The 25,053-nt window shown below is 32.7% G+C and overlaps 1 protein-coding gene across 6 annotated transcripts in view; it reads left to right on the plus strand.

The window, feature by feature from the left end:
- Positions 1-25,053, plus strand: part of MAP3K20 (mitogen-activated protein kinase kinase kinase 20) — a 154,281-nt gene that overhangs the window by 63,198 nt on the left and 66,030 nt on the right. For all 6 annotated transcript variants that reach the window (XM_039855524.1, XM_039855521.1, XM_039855523.1 and 3 more), the window contains exons 3-7: positions 5,853-5,940; positions 13,836-13,937; positions 17,948-18,013; positions 21,563-21,591; positions 21,707-21,844. In XM_039855524.1, the coding sequence (XP_039711458.1) occupies positions 5,853-5,940; positions 13,836-13,937; positions 17,948-18,013; positions 21,563-21,591; positions 21,707-21,844 (423 nt within the window). The remainder of the gene's footprint in view (positions 1-5,852; positions 5,941-13,835; positions 13,938-17,947; positions 18,014-21,562; positions 21,592-21,706; positions 21,845-25,053) is intronic.

The following is a 25,053-nucleotide window of genomic DNA, read 5'->3' on the forward strand; positions in this document are numbered from 1 at the left end:
GCCTGACTTAACCTGCAGAGGTGATTTTGGAAATATGTGACAAAATATATTGAGTAGAAAATTGGAAATGGAAGGTTTAAGACTAAGCAATCCTCTGCATTCTGAATATGAAAAACTACAATGCAGAGGCAAGGGCATGCTTGAAGAATAGCCAAAGCAGAAAAAAGCTCTCAAGAAATTATGCTCATTTAATTGCTATGGATTGCAGAGCCTGCAAGAAACAAAATGTAGCTGCCCAGCCTTTATTCTGAAAGTTTAAATCAACAATGAGCTGGTGAACACAAATTTCAAATGTGTCTTCTACTGTGGTTATATAATTGATTGACTGTCATTCTTAGGAAATAATAGCCTTAGTAATAACCCTTATGCGTGTAAAAGAACAGAATGAATACTGAAGCAATTCCACACTCACTGGCACTTTACTCTTCCCACTGTACTGTTCGGAGTAAACATTTGCTAACATGGACTCTCTATAGCAATTATTTAAACATGCTAAATATCATTATCATCAAATGTTATTTGTTCATTCATCCTTCAAATATTATTGAGTGCTTCTTGTATATAAAGCATCTGACCTTTCTCCCTCATGTGGTATTATACTAGACATTCTGTAAGATGAGCAAAGTAGGAAAGGCTTCCATAAAGGGCAGCAGGCAATAGGAGCAAATGTAAGAAGAGAGTGGAACATCATTTAATAAAATACTGAGCCAGACATTGAGTAGGTTGAAATCAAGGTAGAGTGCACTCAGTTTCCAGCACCCACATCTCTGGTCTCATAGCCCCTGAGAACCTATGTCCTTCTTCAAGAATAACCCGGGTGAATACTAGTTTTTTCCGGAGCCATATCAGAAGAAACTCAGGTCAGAGGCTAACTAGTTTTTATGTCCCTAGGGTAGTCCTAGGAAGGTAAGAAAAGAATTTTACTTCTTTCTGATTCAGTCCTAGGGAAAATCAGAATTTTCATGCAAATATTTTTTATTTTTTTATTTATATGTTCTAGTCATATGTATTACATATAAAATGTATGTATTCCTTTTTTCTGATTAAAAATGATGTAGGCTTATCATAAAGAATTTGGAAATCAATTATGTTCTTTCTGCTCTCTAGAGATAACCACAATTAATATTTTGTTTTATTTCTTACTAATCTCTCTTCTGTATGTATAATTTTTATTTTTAAAAAATCTAGGATCATCTCATACCTTCTTAAACTTTTGGGGAATATTCTGACCCTGGATCATATTGATATTTTAGAGACAGAATTGTATTTGCTGAGAGCCTCTAACCTTGAATGCACAGTACAGTAAATATAATTGGATGAGCCAGTTTTCTCTCTTTTACTGCCATATTCTGATGGAATCATAGAATCTTAAAATTAGTGAGGACCTCAGAGATCAGGGAGATCAGGATCCATGAAGTTGTGTTTTAAATATCACACATACCAGAGGACAAGGAAGAGTAGTTGATACTCCTAGACAGTACAAGTATACTGTGAGTTTTTACACCTATTGCTTGATTGTCAGCACCACATCACAGGCAGAAGGATGGACCCTGTGATATACAATTTTGCTGGTATGTAGAGGCTGATAACTGTTGATAACCAAAGAGAAAATTCTGTTCCTAAGATCTAAATGGAGCCTATGAGCCTAATGATATGGGTCTTCATAAACTATTGCTTTCATTCTGTAGTGATCAGTGGAGAGCTGTCAGTATCTTTATTTCACGAAAGGAAGTGAACTCAATTTTATTTTTAATATATTTGTCACAGAAATAATATAGACTTATCAATGGAATATTAAAAATATAAAATGCTTTAAAAACCACAATCTTTAAGGATTCTATGGCAGCTCTCCAAAGTTAAAGAAACATTTAAATTTGGGGTTAGGTTGAAAAAGTTTTGAATTGAGAGAAAGGGGTTGCTCTGAGGATGAAGATACTAATTAATTTAGATTCTTATTATAAAACCATTGCAAGTACACTAAAGAAAGAGAATTAAAACTTAACTTCCTTTAAATTTAGTGAAATTATTATATTTAGTAAATTTAGTTTAATTTCGTTAAATGATGATATTTAACTTCTCTTATTCTCTCTGATCGAGTCAGCCATTTGGAACCTGTATACTGGCTGACTTCTAGAAACCACAAACTGAGTTAATGGCTTATCTCCCCATGTAAATGAATGGAGATGCCAGATAAAATAAAACTTAACAAAATGCCCACCTCTTCCCCAAACTCTTGTAATTTTTCCTATAAAGAAAGAAGAAAAGAAGGAGGAGAAAAGGAAAAGAGGGAGGGAGGAAGAAACAAACCCCAGCTGGAAACAACAGGAGCAGTTACATATCTTACTGCAAACATAGCATCTGTATAGACATTTTTGTGCTCTGATAAAGACATTGCTATTAGACATTTTATGGATAGACCTGTGGTTACTCCACTTCTATATCACATTGGGACACTTTATTTTATGAAGAGTCTTTGAGCCCAAGTTAAAATTATTGTAGTCTGTCCTAGTCTTTTCTTAGATTCTCAAATCCTAATCTGGAAAACTACACACACACACACACACACACACGGACTATGATCATTCATTCCTACAAAAGTCTAGAATAGCATTTTTTAAACTTTTTATTGTGATAAAATATATATACCGTACATTTTGTCATTTTAACCATATTTAAATGAAAAAGGCAGTGACATTAATTATAGTCGCAGAGTTATACAAACATCACCGCTATTTCCAAAACTTTTCATCACTCCAAACAGAAATTCTACATATTAAGCAATAACTCCCCATTCCTTCCTCCTCCCAGCTTCTATTAACCTCTAATCTACTTTATCTCTGAACTTGCCAATTCAAGAAATATCATATAGGTAGAATCATACAATATTTGCCCTTTGGGTCTGGTTTATTCACTTAGCATAATGTTTTTAAGGTTCATCTGTGTTGTAGCATGTATCAGAACTTAATTTTTTATGGCTGAGTACTATTTCTTTGTATTTAGATACTACATTGTGTTTATCCATCAGTTGTTAAACACTTGGGTTGTTTCTATCTATTGGTTATTGTGAGTAATGCAGCCCTGAATGTAGGTATACAAGTATCTGTTCGAGTCCTTAGAATAGCATTGTGCAAACTGAGAAATTTAGAAAAATTAAGTCATCTGGAGTTCCACTATTGACTAAAATTATTTTAGTGTAACTTAAGTATATCCAAACATAAAACTATGAATTAACTTCTTATGCTTTTAGCTGTTGTAAAATCGAAACCAGTTTTTCAATTAAATAAAAATAAAACTATGAAATCAATGCAATTAAACTGAATAATTTTCATAAAATTATATTTACTGAAAGTAAGTGGATTTTGTTGATTTTAATAGTGTATAAAGATATATTTACATTTTGGGTGCACAATGGACTATTATTTTAGCTTCCATTATTATTATATTTCCTTTTAAACAGTGAACTTTTTAAAGCCACCAAGCCATTATTTTGATTGGCAGTCTCTTTGCTAGAGTATCCCAGAATTTAAATCTGGAAAACAAAAATTTAAGGAAGAATTATTTGTTGCATTTTTACTATAATAGTTTTATTAATGAACAGTTGGCAAGCAGGTGCCTATAAAGACAAATCTATATAATATATCCATTTGTTATCAGATATTGGCTGCTACAGCGCAGGGTTAGCAGTTAGGTTCATTCCAGTTATTTTTATTGGAACTTGTTTGAATTGCTAACTTCATAGTATCACCTGACCTTTATTTGTTGAAATATTTAGTCTATCTCTGTTTATTATTAGCTCATTTCCATGAAACTAGTGCAATAGTACTCTAGAGTAATATGTTGTTTTCATGATGTTAAATCAAATTCTTAGTATATTAAAATAAAACTTAAAAGTCATATTCCATAAAATGTCTTTTACTTGTAAATTATACTGCAAGAATATAGTTTTTCATAACAGTAAAAAACTAAAATATGAACACAACAATGGGACACAAGATAATGGTTGTTATTTTGACTTTAGTGTATTCTTACTCAAAAGCTATTAGACAAGCCTACTAATACTTGAAAAGATAAATTCTGTCTCTCTAAGATATCACTTGGCAATCTTAAATATAAACACAAAAACTAGCTGGAACACTGAAAATCCTTTGTCATGGTGAATCATCTTTCGGGATTCAGAATATTCTAGTATTTACTCTTTATTAATAAAAACATTTTTAATGGTCACAGAATTTACATAACCCAAAGAATATACCAAAGCATACAAAAGCATAACACCTCCCTGTTTTGACGAATCTGGTCCACAACTCTAATGCTTACTCACAAAGAATAAAGCTGATCTGCCAGAGTTGATCTGCCACTTAAAAATGGGGAGGTTATGATTTCCAAACTTTACATGAACTCTATTTTTACAACAAAGTTAATTTATTATTCCTTAATCAGAAATAGAATTGCCATATGGATGAATTATTGTATTGCCCAGTTAATGCATTTTCTTCCTACTTGGAAAACTAAATTATGAGAAAGTTGCTTGATGAACACAGAACCTCTACACAAAGTAGGCACTCAGTGAGTGTTAAGGAATCGTTTTGATAGCCCCCTTCAACACCTATATTACTAAAAGAAAAACACTGTCAAATTAACCTTAATAAATGATTATTTTCCAATCAATGATAATTTTACTTTCTCTCAATTCCATGTTAACTCCATGTCAACTCTCAAATTTCTGTTTTCTACCTAGTTATACCACTTTCAAAACAAGTTTCCAAGTGTTTTTAATGAAATCTCAACTCAATTAACCTATGGGAAAAAAGTATAACAAATAACACTAATTCAGTATGCAGATTCCCAGAGGAGAGTCCTCTTTCTGACCAAGGCTTTTTCATTTTTGTTAACTGATGATGTTCTTCTTGATCACCTTTCTGGGGTGGAGACTTATAAATTTATTTACTTACTGCCAATAACATGCCTTTCACTTAATATTAAACATTTTCTGTATTTACCTTACATGATTTTGTACTTAATTATATTTATAATTCTTGATTAGCCATATTTTATCTCCACAAAAGAAATAAAATTTTAATGACTACATGTGATTTAGTTAATCTAGAGAGCGTCCTTCTATAGACATTAACAGATGCACACTGTGCTATCTCTGTTTTTTTACTTTAAAAATTAGGTTTAATAAATATAGTTTATTTTTTTTACCATATTACTCCACAGTACAGTTTTCTAGTATTTAATACATTCCAAAGTGTAAAGTGTGGCTTCTCTAGCGAGTCACTACTAAAGGTCAAGAATCCACATTTATATCCTTTATAGTACCTTTTGCATGCAGTAGGGGAGAAATAATGTGTTCTTAATAAATAATTAGATAAATAATATAAATGGGTATTACCTGAATTGATTCCATTAATAGTTAAAAATTCCTACCTTGATTTTATCATGACTGCTCATCCAACTGATAGAAGTTCAGTCTTGCCATAGCCTTCCAGAAAAGACATTATTCAGGAAAAAATATATTCGACTATTAGAAAGAGGACTTTTACTGTAAATAAATATGATATTTCCCTCTTTAGTCACCCTCCTCCACTGTCAGTTTTGCCAGCTTGCTAGTAAGCAGCACCTCTTTTGTTGCCACTTGAACCCCATTTCATTTTTAAATTTTCAGAAAGGATCAGTAGAAATTCTTAAACTTTCAAGAATGGTGCTAAAGGCAGAGTTTTATTAGTAACACATACTTGTTGAGTACATATATATCTTTGTAAATGTATGTAAAAGAAATAGGAAACCTATTTTATTAGACTTTTATGGATGTGAAATTTTATACAATTTTGTATTTGATTTTTATATAGGCAGAAATACTCAGTGTCCTCAGTCACAGAAACATCATCCAGTTTTATGGAGTAATTCTTGAACCTCCCAACTATGGAATTGTCACAGGTAGGAACTCATTATTTGACTTCTTTTTTTCTCCAATTACCTAGCTTTAGATTCCTTAATATGCTAAAATGTTTAATATTAGGTTCAGTCATGAATTGTGTGCTACTGTCAGATGTCACTTTTGTTGCTATAAAGCATTAATAAAACTGATTATATCAATATAATTAAGAATGGTGTTTCCACTTCTACCCATGTTTAATTGTGCTAATTATATCTGCGTAAATGCTATTTAAATGCACTCGCAGCTGCAATACCAATATTTAAAGGTGTCGTTTAACTAAAATTTCATTTAATTAGTTGAAATGAGCGATGTTTTTTGTAACTCTGTGACCTTTTACAAATTAAGATTTCTTGAGCTATTCATGTTGTAATTCTTTGCAAGGCATTTTAATCCCTTTAGAGCATTCTTTCTTCAAGGTCTCTGATATGAGAACAATATTTTTTAGGTTTGGTCATCTGCGTTGGTAATGACCTTGATCTAAATTATCATGTAATTTGGAGCAGCAGTTTATAACTGGTAGAAATATTCTTTACAAAAAGGAGCACACAGAAAATTTTGCCATATAAACATACAGAAAGACACTCATTTTAAATACTTAATACTCATATTTGTATAATCTAATGAGCAGTTTTAGATCTATAATAAGTATAATGTTCAATTTTACAATAATTATCATAGCAGTTATTCAATTAAAACAAACAAGAAAACCTTCAAAGATTAGCCCTGTCTTCTACTATAGTGAGAAGAACTTGGATTGTCTAAAATAACAACTAAACACCCTTGATAAAAAGGATTGCATTAGGTATTTTCTTACAAATGATCTCATCTAATACTTAAAATAACTCTATGAGATAGGTAAAATAATCTCTATTTTATAAATCTGAAACAAAACTCTAACTTAAGTAACTTTCCTAAGGTCATCGACCTAGTAGTAGAACCGGAGTAATAGAAATTTCTCTGATTTTGTACAGAAGATGCTCTTCTTGCATGTGAGCTATGAGCATACTGGTTCTTAAACTCAAAGAGACATGGTAGCTGTTACTTCCATCTTCTGAAGGCAGGCATTTTAACATGCTTTTACTTTGATAAATAGCAAATAGAACTACTGAAGTTCTTACGTAGAGGATATTTTATCTTTAATTAACTATCTTTAGATGTATTCCTAAAATGAGGTATGTATCAGCTTTTATCTTGAGCACATATATTTCCTGTTAACTTAAATACCCAAGAATGGATTATATAATTAAGGTTTAAGCCATGTTTAACCTTTTAGGTCAGATTTCCAATTTAAAGTAAAACCCTGTCTCTGATCCTGTTACCATATTGCTCCTTATTTCCTAGTCCATTGTATTTACTTTTTACCGATTATATATACCTTATAAATCTGAACCCAGTGTTCTGATCCTCACTTGTGGCTTAAGTTTTTCTTGTCTAGTAGATGAAAGTGTGGTACTCCAAAGAGATTAGAAACTGCTTCTCATTTTGTGCCCTTTATGTTTAATGTTTTTTGAGGGGAAGATTTTAGCTTTAATTAACTCAATGGACTATTCATGAAGTTTTCTAGTTTCTTGGTGAGGATGAAGAGTAGAAAAAGGGACTTAAGTCATGGTGCAAATCCTTTGTCCAAGAGTTTATTCTCAGTCCCAAGGAGGATGTGAAGCACATTCATTCTTAGGTAGCACATTCAACCTCGGTTTTCTCATCCAAAAGAGGGAGAAAGAATTCAAGTAGTTGGATGAGTGAGTTTGATTTTATTGTGTGTGTGTGTGTGTGTGTGTGTGTGTGTGTGTGTAGTCTATTTAGTCTACACACACACACACACACACAGACTAGACAGTCCTTTATTTCATGCACCCTTCTACCATTCCTGGCTTATACCTATACCTACCCCAAATCTTTGGTTATCATTGATTAATTCTTTTCAGATATATTTTTATTTCCTTGTACAGTCAGTAAGTAAACTGTTAACATTAAATATTTCTGTAAAACAACACAAGTTTCAGAATTTGAGGTATTTGTAAATTGTATATTTGTAGCTCTTTTATTGACGTATGACATTGATTAAGATATCTCTTGGGCAAGTTTTGATGTTTTAACTTATTAATTTGATAAGATTGTCTCTATTCTTAAAGATGCTAGTTTTAATTGTTTGTTTACAAGTGTCTACCAAAGAAGGATGTGAGTTTCTCTACCAACCTGCTGCAATTAGGATCAAGCCATGCTCTGTGCATGAGTATCAATACATATGCCAACTGAGCCAAGTTTGGAAGATCATTTGGGTTGGGGATGATAGCACTTATCTTGGCTCTTGAAATGAACACATTGGATTTAACATACAATGATATCAAAGCATCAGTATGCTCAGAGAATGAAAATAAACTGTTTAAAGAATTAAAAGAAAGTATGAAAACAATGAATCAACCAAATGAGAATCTCATCAAATAGAAAATATTATTATTTTTTAAAAAGGACTCAATGGAAATTCTGGAGTTGAGAAAGACAATAATTGAAAAATTTTTAAAATCTCTAGAGTTGACTTAATAGCATATTTGATATACCAGGAAAAATAAATTAGTGAACTTAAAAGTAGGTTAATAGAAATTATCCAGTCTGAAAAAGAAAAACGAACAGAAGCTCATAGATCTATGGGACCACATCAGGTATACCATTAATATATTATAGTGGAGAAGAGAAAAGAGGGGTATAAAAATAGAAAAATAGAAAAATATTTGAAGAAATAATGGCCCAAAAACTTCCTGAATTTGCTAAAATACATTCGACTGCATTCTTAAGAAGCTTAACGAACTCTCAGTAGAATAAAGGTAAAAGAACACACACCTAGACATGTCATAGTTAAAGTGTTGATAAAGACAAAGTATTCTTTAAAGTATCTTTAAAGTATCAAGAGAAGAACAACTTCTCATATATAAGGGAACAACAATATGATGAATGACTGGCTTTTCATCTACAACAATAGAGGCCAAAGGCAGTAGACATTTAAAGTGCTAAAAGAAAAATGCTGTATCCAGCAAAATTATATTTTAAAAGTAAAAATAAAGACATTCTTGGAGAAAAGATAAGAGAATCAGTTGCTAATATTCCTGCCTTACAAGAAATAGTAAAGGACGTCCTTCAGGCTGAAAAAAATGACAACAGGTAGTAATTCAAATCCATGGGAAGACAAAGGGTACTGGAAATGAAAAACATACGGATTAATATAAAAGACTCCATAAATATATTTTTATTCTTTCTCTTAATATCTTTAAAAACATGACATTGTATAAAGCAATAATTATCCTGTTTGTTAATGATAATATATATATATAGATATATTACAGTAACAGCATAAGGGGTAAGAGAGGGAATGGAGCTAATTTGGAGGAAAGTTTCTATATTTTACTGTAATTAAGAGTATTAGTCTGAATTAGACTGTTGTAAATTAAGATACATTTTGTAATCCCTTGAGCCACTACTAAGAATAAGAAAGTCTACTCAAATATGGTAAAAAAAAAAAAAAAGAAAACCCAGATAATTAAAATAACAAATTAAAATTGTTAACCCAGAAGAGAGCAGTGACAAAAGAATAGAAGACTGAGAAGAACAGGAGACGTGTAGAAAACCAGATGGCAAATATAAATCCAACTATATAAATAATTACATTACATGTGAATGGTCCAAAATATTCAACTATATACTGTCTACAAGAGACACACCTTAGATTCAAAGGCACCAGTGGATTAAAGTAAGAGGATGGGAAAACATATACCATGCAAACAACAACCATGAGAGAACTGGAGTAACTATATTAATTTCAGACAAAATAGATTTAAGAAAAAGAATATACTAGTGAAATAGGGTGATTTCATAAAGATAAAAAGATCAATATGCCAGGAAGATATAGCAATTGTAAATGTATATACACCTAACAACAAGTCCTCAAAGTACATGAAGTGAAAACTTGACAGAATTTAAAGGAGGAATAGGCAATTCAACAATAAGTGGTTTTATTATTCCAAAATTGATAGACAAAAAAATCAGCAAGGATATAGAAGATTTGACACTCTTAACCAACTCTAGTTAACTCACGTATATAGAATGCACCACCTGTTAATGAATGCATACATAATCTCTTCAAGTGCACATGGAACATTCTTCAGGATATATCATTAGTTAGGCCACAAAATAAATCTTATCACATCTAAAAGGATTGAAATAATGCAATCTTTTTCTCCACCCACAATGGAATTGTTAGAAATCAACACCAGGAAGAAATCTGGAAAATCTCTAAGTGTTTGGAAATTAAGCAACCAAAATGGATTAAAAGATATTTTGGACAGAGAAAAAATGAAAACATAACATATCAAAATTTTATATAATGCAGATAAAGAGAAATTTATAGCTTTACACATCTATGTCAAAAAAGAAGAAAGTTCTGAAATTTATAATCTGAGCTTCAACCTTAAGAAATTACCAAAAAAATAACAAAGTAAACACAAAGCAAGCCAAGGAAAGGAAATAAAGATTGGAGCAGAACTCAAAAAATAGAAAATGGCAAAATAGCAGTAAATCAATGAAACTAAAAATTTGGTCCTTAAAAAGATCAATAAAACTGACAAACTTTTAGCTCTACTGACCAAGAAGAGAGAAGATACAATCAGCAAAATCAGAAATTAAAGAGAGGACAGCACTATGGCCCCTACAGAAGTTTAAAAGGATTGTAAGAGATGTTATGGCCAACTTTATGCCAACAGATTAAACAATTTAGATACAATGAGTGAATTCCTAAAAAGATACTGACTCAAGAAGAAACAAATGTGAATAGACCTATGACAAAAAAAAAAAATTTTGAATTAGTAGTTTAAAATATTTCCATAATGAAAAGCACAGACCCAGATGATTTCACTGGTGAATTCTATCAATTGTTAATGGAAGAAAGAAGAAATAATGCCAATCCTTTCCATACTCTTTCAGAAAACAGAAGAGGAAGGAACACTTATAAACTCATTCTATAAGGCCAGTATTATCCTGCTATTAAAGCTAGACAGAAACATAGTAAGAAAACTACAAACCATCACTCATCATGAACATAGTTACAAAATCTTTAACTACAACATTATTATTATTAGCAAACTGAATCAGCCACCCATAAAAAGGATTATACACTATGACAAATGGAATTTATCTCAGAAATACAAAGTCGGTTTAACATCTGAAATCCATTAGTGTAAGGTACCATAATAGATAATGGAATAAAAGACAAAAGTCTTTTGGCATACAACACCTATTTATAATAAGAAATCAGAATACAGTAGGAATAGAAAGGACTTTTCTCAATCTGATCAATAGCATCTACAAAAACCTACAAGTAATAAAATAGTTAATAATGAAAATGTGAACACTTTTCTCTTAAGATTGGGAACAAGGCAATGAAGGTCCCCTTTTGCCACATCTGTTCAGCATCGTACTGGAGACTCTAGCCAGGGCAACCAGGCAAAAAGAAGAAAATAAAAGGCATCCAGATTGGGAACAAAGAAGTAAAACTCTTATATGACATGATTCTATACATAGAAAATCTCAAGGAATCCGCAGAAATACTACTAAAACTAGTAAACATATTTAGCAAGATCGAAAGGATCCAAGATCATTATACAAAATGAGTTGTATTTCTGTATATACTGAGAACGAACAGTCTAAAAGTGAAATTAAGAAACAATTCTATTCACAGTAGTATCAAAAAATGAAATAGCTGGGTATAAATTTAACAAAAGTGTAAGACTTGTACAGTGAAAAATACAAAACATTGCTGAGAGAAAATAGATACCTAAATAAATAGATCATGTGTTCATGGTTTGGAAAACTCAATATTATCAAGATGACAATTTTCCCTAAATTGATCTTTAAATTCAAAACAATTCCTATCTAAATTCCAGCAGACTTTTTCCTCACAAAATAACAAGTTGATCCTAAAATTCACATGGAAATACAAAAGACCTAGAATAACCAAACCAGTTTTAAGAAAGAACTGTTTGAGTACTTAGATGGCCTCATTTCAAAACTTTATTATAAATCTGTAGTAATGACATAGTGCATTATTGGTACAATGATAAGCTATTGATCATTGGAACAAAATTAAAAATTTAGGGAAAAAACCTTACACTGATCATCAGTTGATTTTCAACAAAGGTGCCAAGACAGTTTAATAGGTAAAGAATAGGCTTTTCAATAGTTGTGTTGGGATAATTAGAAATCCACGTGCAAAAAAAAAAAAAAAATCTTAGACCCTGACCTCAAGCTATACACAAAGATAAACTCAAAATGGGCCATAGACTTAAGTGCAAGAAGTAAAACTAAAACTCTTAGAAGAAATATAGAAAATCTTTATACCTTTGGGTTAGGCAAAGAGCTCTTGGATATGACACCAAAAGCACAACCCAGAAAAAGAAAAGTTGATAAATTTGACCTCATCATAATTAAGAATTTGTGCTCCTGAAACGATAAGAGAATAAAAAGATGGTTACAGATTGGAAGAAAATATTTGCAGATCATAAATCTGATAAATGACTTGTATCTAGAATAACTAAAGAACTCTTATAGCTCGATATTAATAAAATAGCCCAATTTTAAAAGGGACAAATGATTTAAATAGACATTTTGCTTGAGAATATATACAAGGGACCAATAAGCACATAAAAAGATGCTTAAGTTCATTAGTCACTAAGAAAATGCAAATTAAAAATATGAGATACCACTAGAATTATACCCACTATAATGGCTTTTATTCAAAAATACAGACAGTACCAAGTGTTGATGAGAATATGGAAAAACTGAAACCCTCATATGTTGCTGGTAGTAATCAAAAATGGTATAGCCTCTTTAGAAAACAATTTGAGTTTCTTAAAAAGTTAAACATAAACTTACTATATGACCCAACAATTCCACTCCTAGAATCTACCCAGGAGAAATGAAAGGATATTTCTACACAAAGACATATACATGAATGTTCATAGCAGCATTTTAAAGAGTAGCTAAAAACTAGGAACAATCCAAATGTCAATTGGTGATGCAGAAACTAAATGTGATAAATCCATACAATGGAATATTATTCAGTAGTAACAAGGAGTGAAGTGTTGATAAATGCTATAATATGAATGAACCTTATAAACATGTAAAGAAAAAGAAGTCAGACACAAAGGCCACATATTCCATTTATATGAAATATCTAGAAAAGGCTCAGTCGTAGAGAGAGAAAGCAGATAGAAGGGCTGGGGTTGAGAATGGAGGTTAACTGTAAATGAGCACAGGGAACTATTTGGGATGATGGAAAGTTTCTAAAATTGGGTTCTGGTGGTGATCGCTCAACTCTATAAATTTACTAAAAATCATCAAGTTGTACACTTATAGTGGGTGAATCTTATGGTACGTAATTTTTAAAGCCATTTTTAAAGGAATTTTCTCTCTTGGCCTTTTGAGGGCTATTCTAAGCTCTGATGCAATAAGATTGATTTGTTTACATTGTCCTATAAACTATCTGATATGTTTTTGATCTCATCTATTTTATAAAAATAACAGTTTTTAAGAAATACCTATGTACAAGCCTGCTTTTGTTTCTAATCTATTCTTCCGATACATCATTGTGTTTCTCAGTTCTGTGTAAATGGCTTTTGATTTTTTTCTTCAGCTGGAGTTTTACTATTCATTCTATTAGTTATCTCGTCTTTGACAGATTACTTTCCAGGGTAATATTAACTTTTAGAAACCACAACATGGAACAATTTTTATATACTTTTGATGTCTTTTATTAAGTTCTTTAATGCATCTTCCCAATGAAAATAAAAAGTTATTTATGAAATGTACCTTGGTTTTAATTATATGCTTATTTTTCTGTTAAAAATAGAATATGCTTCTCTGGGATCACTGTATGATTACATTAACAGTAACAGAAGTGAAGAGATGGACATGGATCACATTATGACCTGGGCCACTGATGTAGCCAAAGGTAAAAATGCATCGTGTATTCTCATAGAATCGGTGCGGAGCATTTTCTCATCCTGACATGGTGACTTAAGCCAGAAGATTTGTTATTCTGTGTCTTTAGGTGTTCTTTTTTCAGACCAAAAGTAGAAAGAATTCTGCAACTTACTGTACAGATAACATTTTAGGTCATTGCCTTTCCACTCCTGCCTTTCTTTTCTCTCTTTTCTTTATTTCTTCCCCTAAAACCAAATTCCAACAGAATCAGTGGCTCCACGGTAGCCATTTTTGCCACATTTTGCGCCATTGTCATTGACCAGCTTGCTTGATGCATTAAGTGGAAAGATCATAATTCTGTTGTTGTTCTTCAAGTCACTACTTAGACTCAGTATCCAGAAAATGTGATTTATTGTACGATTAGTTCTACTCATTTTGTATACATAATAATATGCTAAAAATAGTAACCACTTGCAAAAAAAATTTATTTGTCCTGCCATGTAGAAGCAATTCAGATTTTATTTTATGTTTAATATAAACTTGGAAATCACCCTTGGAAATGAAATATTTTTAATACACAAAATCCCTAAACAAGGTGGCCAGTTCTTTTTCCCTCATAAATTCCTGCAAACACTAATGCTTTCTAAAGCAGTTTAAATTCCATTTATTTTTATCTTTTTTTTTTTTTCATTTTCCAGTTTTATTTATAACTGTCAAAATTGCTTTGGAAACAACGTAGTCTAAATAATGAACACTGATAGTTATATTTGTATTCTAGTAACCCTTAGAAAGCAAGTGTGTCCACATTTTACCAGGGCGATTAACTCCTTTGTATTTTGCTACTCCAGACTCTACAAGCATCTCTTTGAAAAGCAAATAAATGGGTATTTAACACTCAATAAGGAGGGCAACTCCTACTTTGCTTTAGCTGGAAAGTCACACAGTGACTTCTAAAAGTAATAGTCTTTCCTTTGGGGAATTATCCTGTCTGTGTTAAGTTTTATCAACACCTGCCAAATTCTTCAAATAAGGAAAGTGAAAAAATTTTTTTAACGTTTCATGCTAAATGCTGCTGCTGTTGAATGATACTTCATTACCTTATAAGAATAATAAGCTCTGTGTTTAAGATGGTATACTTAAAGCTTTGGCCGTGTTAATTAACTTAATTGTGTACTCAGGTATCAGGCATCTCAAATCAGCCTTAAAATTGCACATTCTTCAAGACATTTTCATGTGATATTATAGGCACTTCTTTGCATGTCAGTAGTACACAGGGACCACCTGTTTGTAAGCAAAATGATGTGCTGTTATTGGGAACTGTATTGCGGAAATACAGTTACAAATGTAAAAACACGTACAAATAGTCCTTGACTTAAAGCACCTTACCTTACAGACATTTGCATTTAGGGTGCTCTGCTGGTTACACTTATGTTATTACTTAATGATACTTAGAATGGATAGACAGCAAACACAACAACTGACATCAGTCACTCTGGTTCCTGCTGTGCACACTACTTAAGCTTCCCTGGCCCCCAGCCTATAAACCTTGTTTCTCCTAGCACTTTCTCCTGCATAATACTGTCTAAGGGGCGAGTCCTTTGGGTCCAGATCAGCTCAGTCATTCCTGGGGTTTCTCAAGACTTCTGGCACTCTGTATTATGAGGACAAAGAAGAGAAAGAAAAGGAATAAGTAGCAAACTGGAACCAGAAGTAAAGGATAGGGATGGAAAGAATGGGAGTGGGCCATGGGACAGTGAGCAAAACTACAGAATAGTAAGATCATGTTTTTTTGTGGCTGGTGAATTGATCTGAAAGGTATGTTCTAATGTGTGTGGCCTCAGGTGAGTAGACTGAGGCAGAGAAGAGGCTTGTTAGTTTAAAGTTACAAGTAACACTTAGTATTTGAAATGGCCTATAAAAGGAAGAAGACACCAATGCTATCAGAGTGACTTTAATCCTCTCCGATAAAGCTATGTGTAGAATTGGAGAATAAATAGGAAGGTTGAGTTTGGTTGATTCTGTTTCAAATTCAGCCATGATTTTGAACATTTCAGTTTGACCATGATTGAAGCCACTGTAGCAACAAAACGTTGAGAAATCAAAGAATGAATAGTTCATTTCAAATAAGAGTTCCTTCATGCATTTTGAAATAGACGCTGCTTAACATCACTGCTAAGAGAATATCTCCTCAGGGCCGAAAAGAGTCTCTTCTTTTTGAGTAGAGAGAGGAGTGGAGGGCAGACCAGCAAGTATATCTGAAAAGAAACGATTAACATAGATAAACTTGCAACCAGTCTCAAAATGGTCATCATTGATTCCAAATCTCTCTCAAATGATATCTGTCAAATCTTTTTTAGGAAACCCTAAATCTTAAAATTGGTAAGGGTATTTTTCGGTCACCTTAATTATTTGCAATAAAAATAAGGCAGAACTATAGATGGCTCTATAAAAACAAGTGGAATTTTATATGATTGTGATTACTACTGTGTTTGAGTACACTAAACGTTCTGTAAACGTATACTGTATATTATACACAAATAATTTATGGTACTTCTCAATGGTTGCTGTCATGAGAAAAGTGCCAATATTTAAAGTTATTGTACTTGAGTGTTGTTTTTTTTGGAATTCTTGCTCGTCACAAGTGTAGAAACTATTTAGCTCTACCTATAATAGTAATTAAACAGATTCTACCTTAAAAATAATTCAGGAATTTGGTTCTTAAAGCAAGAGAGAGGTGACTATGAAATTCAGTCACAAAAATTATTAAAAGTTACCCAAGTCATAGCTATTGAATTTTCACATTTGTAATATGCAGAAATTCATATTAGATTTTCTTTATTCCAATTGTGTCCTGTATAAGATCATTTAAATTACTAATACTTTTCTTAAGTTGATTCTTTTCAAGAATGTCTTTATATGGCAAGAGTTTAAATTTTTTTTATTTCTTTGTTCTTTCATGAATCTTCAGTATATAATAATCAGAAGAATAGAAAAATGATAAATTATTTTAAAAATTAACCTTTATAAAATCGAAATTGTCTATGTACTTAAAAAAAAAAGAACCAAAGACTAGTTATTAAATTATGTTTAATGGATAATTCATTTTAAAAAAGAACCTGTCTGATTGGGGGCAGGGAGGCTATTTCTTTCAAAATTTAGAAAAGATAATTTGAGAAATAAAAGAAGAGGAAATTTTCAGTAGAAATTATTATTTTTCTTTATTCTAAGGGGGTAGACAATACATAAATACAAAAAAAAGTCAAACACTAGGGAGGTAACTACGAAGTATGTGTCTTTCACAGTATAATTTTTATTCCAAATAGTAAAACTATATATACATCCAATTTACTGAAGTAACTTGATTTACATTCTGAACATGTTGGAGAGAATTTTGGAATACATTTAACTATTGATTATCTCAAAGATTTTTCCTTGTAAAAAAAAATAATATTTTGTAACTACTATATATTTTTCTATCTGAGAATTATAAAATTCTTTACCAACCACAACTAATGAATCCAACCAGTTCTCCTAACTCCGCCACCCCACTTTCACTCCCAGGGTCTTGTTGGAATGAGCACCGAGAAAGTAAACCAAGCTGCAGCTGGATAACTGCAGACATCCAAATGAAAGCTGGAAACCTTAGCAGAACTTAGTGATTTAGGAGGCAGTTGGTAGTGGAATACCTTAGTCATTGGAGCACTTCTTCCAGTTGTAACTGTGCTATTTTTGTGCAGACTCCCGAAAATTAAGGTGTCCTTATTAGGCATTGTAAGAAGTTAACTTTGCCCACAATCAAATTCCAACTTCTAAGAGATTAAAGCACATAAATTTTCCTTAGCATATACATTTTCCCGAGGTAGACATATCTTGTCTCTGTTTTACCAATCACATAATAGAATATATGAGTTTAGTTTCCGTTATTGAATTATTTGCAAAAATATGAAAGATAATACTGATGTTTAAAATAGAAGTGCAATACTGGTGATGTGTTGAAAAATGACATTAATAGGCTTTTCTTCCTTCTTGTATAAAAAGGAATGCACTATTTACATATGGAGGCTCCTGTCAAGGTGATTCACAGAGATCTCAAATCAAGAAATGGTAATGTAGTCATGTTTTTATTTTACCTGTCTTATTACAAAATACATGCATCTGTATATGTAACTAAACATCATGCTTTCCATATCTTTTGCAGCCTGTTATTTTGACTCACTGCTGATACCATGGAAATCTTTCCACTGTTAATAAATATCAAAATTCTCTATATTATTGTAAGGAGGCTACGTAGTATTCCACTGTATGAATAGCACAGAGTGTGGACATTTGGGTTATTTACATTTTTTTCTATAATAAAAAGTGTTGAGTTCAGACACTTTTCAGCAAAAGTTTTCAACACATCCTTATTTATTTCTTTAGAATAATTTTCTAAAAGAGGTATTACTGGATCAAAGCACATAGTCTAGTCTCCTATTTTTAGATGGTTCTCTGTACTAGCAGTTTTGAGTTTTGTTCCTGTTACTTCTGAATTATTTGGTGTAAATTTTTCATGTCAGTCATATTACCTGGAGTAGTGCCCAAAAATGATCATCACATTTAGGACTTTGTAAATCAAAGCCTTTTTTCTTTCTTTCTTCTCTTCTGTACTTTCTAAAGTTTATTTATGACCCTGTATAATTCGGAAAGAGAGCATTTCAAAATGACTTGCAGGATTAGACATTATCTTCAAGTAGAGTGGTAATAATATTTCTTCCATTACCTCATTTGAAAGTTAACTGAGAAAGGCAGTGGGGTTATTTCGATAGCCAGCACTAGCTGAAGTAAACATCAGAGTTTGCTACTTAAAAAGAAAATCTTGCTATCAATTCAGTTACATGCTTTAACTATTTACATGCTTTCTAAGTGATTTTTCTAAGTATGGAGGAGAACTATTTTTAGTAAATCTTTAAATCACTGCAGTTAAAATGGATATGTGCTAATGGTGCAATCCTTAGAATAGGTAGGTTTGGTAAATGAAAGAAGAGGAGTAGGGAATCCACCAGCTGCCCTTGCTTATTCTCCACAACCGTGAGGTTTGTGGGGGTGGAGAAAGGGGAGTTATGGGCAGCTGCCATTCATCAGTAGTCCAGGGAGGATCATCAGCTCAACCTTGCCTGTCGCTCTGGCTGATTGTTCTGTTCTTTTTCTACGTCATCACTTATCTTTTGGCTCATTTTAGACATAAGCTTCCTTGAGCTAAACACTTTCAACATATAGTTGGCTAACAGGAAGTTACTAGAAAATAATCTAGAATTTAGTAGGAAGTTTCAGAGTTTTATGACTTTGTAAATTTTCAGTTTATGCTCATAATTTCAACTTAAATAAGTTATTTGACTTCTCTGCTTTTAATCTGCTTTATCGATATATGCTAAATATCTCTCTAAAGAAGAATGATTAAATTATGGGCATATCCTCGTTGTCATTATGAAAACTAAATAACAATGAAAACTTGCCATTTTTAAAAATTATAATTTGTACAGTTACTTGGTGGGAAAACACATACACATTGAAACAATATAGACTTAACTTAGCGATTTTTTTCTGGAAAAGGAAATAACAAGACTCTTTTATTTTTCTATGTTATATATTTTTATAATCCTAGATTTTTATAATCCTAGATTTTCAAAATGAGCTCTTTTTAATCTTATAAGGAGAAAAAAGTAGTTGAGGCGGTTTTTTAAAATAACAATATGGTATTAACAATATTTATATCTTTATTTGAAAACATTTATAGCTTACATATAGTATCACATTTACCCTTAAGCTATTTCTATATATATTAGATCATGCAAACATTATTTTCCCCACTTATCAATGTCACTATAATAAGCATTGGTTATCTACCATGACAGGCCGTGTGTGGCTAACAAAAGAAATGCCAGAAACAATTATTCAGAGTCTTTGTCCTCTCTTATTCTCTTCTTCTCTCATAAAAGCCCATCTGCATATTAACACTTCCAAATAGATCTCAACTTCACAACTGTATATCTGTCTGCTTATTGGATATGGCCACATAGGAATTTTGTATGACCCTCAAATGTACTGTGTCCAAATAGATCTTTTCATCTTCTCTCTACTTCCTAAAAAAATTATTCCTGCATTCCCTTTCTCAAGGAGTGGCAACACCAATTGCCTAAGCCCGAAATTAGATAAAGAAGAATTATAGTTTGATTCCTAAACTCCTGTTCTAGCCATTATGCTGTATTGCCTCTTCATTTGATTTTATCCTGAGTCCTTCTCCTTCTCCCTCCATGTCCAATTATTCAAGCCCAGTTGATTCTGTCTCCTAAATGTTTCTTGGCTTCTGTCCTGTCCTTTGCCACCACCTGACTCTAGGCATCCTCATCTCTCTCTTGGACTGTAACAACTGCACGCACAACGGTCTCAGTTTCATAACCACACAACAGTGGTCTCCTTGCCTCCAGTTCTGTCCTCTCCCCTTGCATATTTGACCATTCATTTCCTGCTAAAAATCATTCATTGGCTTTCATTTCTCACAAAGGCCCTTCTGAACCTGGCCCCTATCTCTCAAAGTTGCATGTCTTTTCCTCTGCTGACCTTTTGCAAGACTCTTCCTTCTGCCTAGCAAAGTTTTACTCCTCCAGCTCTCCCATTTCTGGTTAATTCCAGTTTGTTCTTTAGGTTTTGGTGTAAGCATCATTTCTTCCAGGAAACTTCCTCTGACCTCCTTAAACTTAAGATATCCCTGCTTTTTAGTTCCATAGCAATCTCTATGTCTCTTATCATGGAATCTATCTCACTTAATTATAGATGTATGTTTTATTGTCTGGACCGTTAGACTGTAAGCTCCCTGAGAGCAGAGATAATGCCAGTCTTGCTCAACTTCCTCTTCCAGGACATAGAATGTAGGACATGGCCTTGCCGATACGAGGTGCTCAGTAAAAATTTGTTAAGTGAATGAATATATGAATAAGTGAATGAATGAATATTGTCCCTGCCTTCAAGAAAATTGCTCTTCGTTTTTTATTTTATTATTTTATTTTTTTATTTTTTAGGTAAGGCAACCCTTGGTTGACCTCACAGATTGCAAGGACCTTTTTAGCTTACAATCCCTTTTTTAAATTTTTAAATTTTTTTTACACACACAACACCTGGTCTTCCTATGTGATCTGGTCTTCCATCCAACTACTAACCAGGCCAGACCCTGCTTAGCTTCTGAGATCAGATGGGATAGGGCTTGTTCAGGGTGGCATGGCTGTAGACAAAAATTGCTCTTCAGTTGGGAGGAAAAAACATATATGCCATGAAATTATAATGTGAATGATATCTTCAGTATTATATTGGCAGTTTAGTGTCAGAACCCAAGTACAAATTTGGCTCTCCTGACTACTACTAATCTATGCCTTTTTTATTGGATAGTGCTATATTGGATTTAAACAAATGTCTGGAACATCTTTTTAATCAGCACCTCATGAAATCAGTTTTTTTGTTTGTTTGTTTTAATGTCAGCTCCTTTTTTCAAAATCTTCAATACAGTAACTACTTTAATTTTTCTCTTCATAATGCCAAATAGAAGATAAAAATGGAAATTTCTGATTTTTTTCAGTATAACTCAAATTATTGTTAAAATTTATCTTTTTTTTTTTTTTTTAGTTGTTATAGCTGCTGATGGGGTATTGAAGGTAGGACTTTAAATATTTTTAACAAAAATTTGTAAATTTCAAATGCAGGTTTTTTTGTTACTGTGTTTTTATCAGTCAATAAGTAGAAAGTTGACACTTTTTTCTCTTTCTTCAGATCTGTGATTTTGGTGCCTCTCGGTTTCACAACCATACAACACACATGTCCTTGGTTGGAACTTTCCCATGGATGGCTCCAGAAGTTATCCAAAGTCTCCCTGTGTCTGAAACTTGTGACACATATTCCTATGGTGTGGTGAGTTCATTTCTCATTTTTTGCTAAAGGAAATACAAAAAGCAAACAACCTACAGAAGAAGGACACAACAATTTAACAGTTTTAAGACAATGATACTGTTTCTGGTGGAATGCCTGGAGCAGTGACAACAGAGAGAACACTGTAATTACCAGAAAGAACGTTTACATTGATCACTTCTGTGCATCTGAATTATTTTGTCCTCTGTGATTAGAAACAAATGCCACTTCTAAGAAGCAAATTAGGTGGAACCTAAACTAGTGTTGGGACTGACGCACTCCTATGAAGAGTGCTTTCCTAGGTGGACATATGATTGTAGAATATCTCTGTAAGTCAGCAGAAAGGTAGATCATTTGGAACAGGACTTCATAGTCATCAGCTGCTCAAAAACCACCAATAGGTCTGACAAATGAGTTAATTAACGGGAACTTTTTGAATGTCAACTATTAAACTGATTAGATTGCTTCTGGACAGTACAGAAGAAAATGTGCTTAGCATTTAGCACATGGCCTGGCCCATGTCTGCTGCAAATCTTACAAAGCAGTAGTGGCTATCTGAAACATGAATCTAAGGTATCATATAAGAATAACAATAGTGCAACATAGTTATAAGAATAGAATAATGGAAAGGGTGTGCTCAAGGAATAGAGACCACAGGAATAAATCAGTTAAGGAGCAGAAACTTCTGCAGGAGTTTTAAAATGGATCATTCTTGAGGAATAACTTATATCTGAATTAGCAAAGAGAAAGAAGAGGTAGGGGGAATGGGAGAAGTAGTTAGGTGGGAGGGGAACATGGACAGATCAGTTCTCTGATGATAAAAGGCATTCTTTCTTTGCCCATTTTTGTGAGTAAGTTTTTATCCCTAAAAAATACTTTTAAAAATCCAAAGTAATATTTGGAACTCCTTGTCTTCACATCTCATCTCCCAATCATACTGCCTTCTCTATTTATATTATTACTTCTTAAAAAGATATTTTCATAATAACAGGAAAAGAAGCAGATTAATTTTGGCCCAGATCAACATGCCTCTTGTTCCTCAATGTCTTTATTTTCAACCGAAGGTGATAGCTGATAGCATAGGAGGAAACCAACATTGTCAGACCCACTTCTTTTACTATAGATTCATCAATCTCTAGGTATTTACTGCTGGCTTCATTACTTAAGTTTTAGGCTTGTTTTAGTTGGCTCGCTTTTTCTAAATTATAATACACCTTATGTATACCAAATAAATTTAATATAATAGAGATGAATTTCATTGGCTACTGGAAAAAATTATTTCGAGAATGAAATATAGGTTTTGGGCAAAAGGCTAAACTTTTGAAAGTTGGAAGATAACAGTAGTATCAGGCTAAATATCTATTGTCCTGTAATTCTGTGTGTTTCTAAGAATGAAGGCTATAAACTATTATAGACAGTGACCAAATAATTCTCATTGAAAGAAAGGGATAAAAACCATAAGTTCCTGAGGAGACTAGATTCTAAAACTGGTCCCTAATGTTAAAAGTTACCATATTCTGATCATCCTACAAATCATCTGCTAGGGAGTCTGAAAATGGGGGAATTTGTTGTAATTTAAGACTTTTTATGATATTATTTTCTTTTATGAAGTTACATTCCTTCATTTTTAAGCAAAAATCTATTTGTTCTATCAGGCACTGTGCTAGATATCCACTTAGGGTAATTTAAATTGGACTTTGACTGCTCATTGGGACCAGTGGTGTCTCATTTTTCCTGTAAAACAGAGGCCAGCAAACTTTTTCTATAAAGGACCAGATAGTAAATATTTTAGACTTTGAGGGCCACTTACAGTCTCTATTACTTGTTTTTTTTTTACGACCCTTTAAAAATGTTGAAACCGCTCTGCATTCTGCAGCAGGCCATAGTTTGCAGACTCTCTTCTAGAACAAGAGGAATTGGAAGATAAGCAACATGGCTGAAGAACAGTTTATAGTGATTCAACAAGAGACCACAGTTCTCACTCCTTTCTCCTGCATGCGTATATAAATATACAAACATATTTAGGTAGTTATAGTCTTTAAGTTATTTTGAACATTTATGTGAAGAATTTTGAGGCTCATTTGAGTACTCTACAAGTTCTTATACAGTGCTTTTACTTTTAAAATTCTCCCTAAGTTTTGGAATTTCCCAATCTCAGAAGTTTTTGACCCAAAAGACGCAACTATGAATTATGTATAGAGTGAACTTTTGGTTTCAATATTATTTCATTTATGAAAACAAACTTCACACTGCCTTCTTCTAAAACCTTACAGTTGCCAGGGACTTTGGTGTGAAATGCACCCACCTGCTTTTCCTTAGCTGAAGTAGAATCTTAGTTCCAGTAACCAAAACGAAATTCCTTTTCACGTGTAAACCATATAAGATGTTTAGAGGTGACGTCTATTTGTGGAGCTTAGGGTTTTTTTCTATACCTTTTAAAAATCCCTTTCAGTCATTCCACATTGACTCCTCATGTCAAACATAGTTTGAATCAATCTTCCTGAAGCTGCAGATGTTCAGTTTGTTTTTCTGAAAAGCTTTCCTCCAGGCGACACGCACTGCTTTTCAGTAGACAGGCCTGAACATTTCTCTTTGCGAATTAGGTTTTCTACTTGTTTACTGACCCTACCTTTGTTTTGTTTTGAGGGATTTAAAAAATGCTTAACACATCATTCTATCAAGTAATTTAACTTAATCTAGCAAACTCTACAGCCAGTCACTGAACATTTCCAACGGCGCTCTGTATTTACACACCAGATGTTGTTCTCCAGAACCTGTGTGCCTTGGTTACATGATTTGAATATCAATTTCACATTCATGTTTGAGGCTTCTTTTAACTGGTGAAAACAAAACTGCCTCTTCAGTGACTCTGTTTTAAAACAACTTCTACTATTTACTATATTGAACAGAGAAGTTTAGAGTGCTGGTCATCCTCATACCATAGTTGTATCAGCAGAATCCCATTGAGCAAAAGTGCGCATGTGCTAATTTAATTATAAATGAGAATTCTAGATTTTATTTGATTCTGACCCTTTCCCATTTTGTTCTAGATAAACACCATTAGCAAAAGAAAAAGTATAAGGCATACTTTCCAGAGCCTTTTTGTTTAAACAATCACATTTAAAAAAAAAAAGAGAAAAAGAAGAAGAAATATTGCATGTTCAAAGTAGGTGTTTTCTGAAAGAGCAGGAGAGGACAGTTGTTAACGTGGG

The sequence above is a fragment of the Pteropus medius genome, unplaced genomic scaffold (genome assembly GCF_902729225.1).
Source record: "Pteropus medius unplaced genomic scaffold, Ma_sr-lr_union100, whole genome shotgun sequence".
Lineage (NCBI taxonomy): Eukaryota > Metazoa > Chordata > Mammalia > Chiroptera > Pteropodidae > Pteropus > Pteropus medius.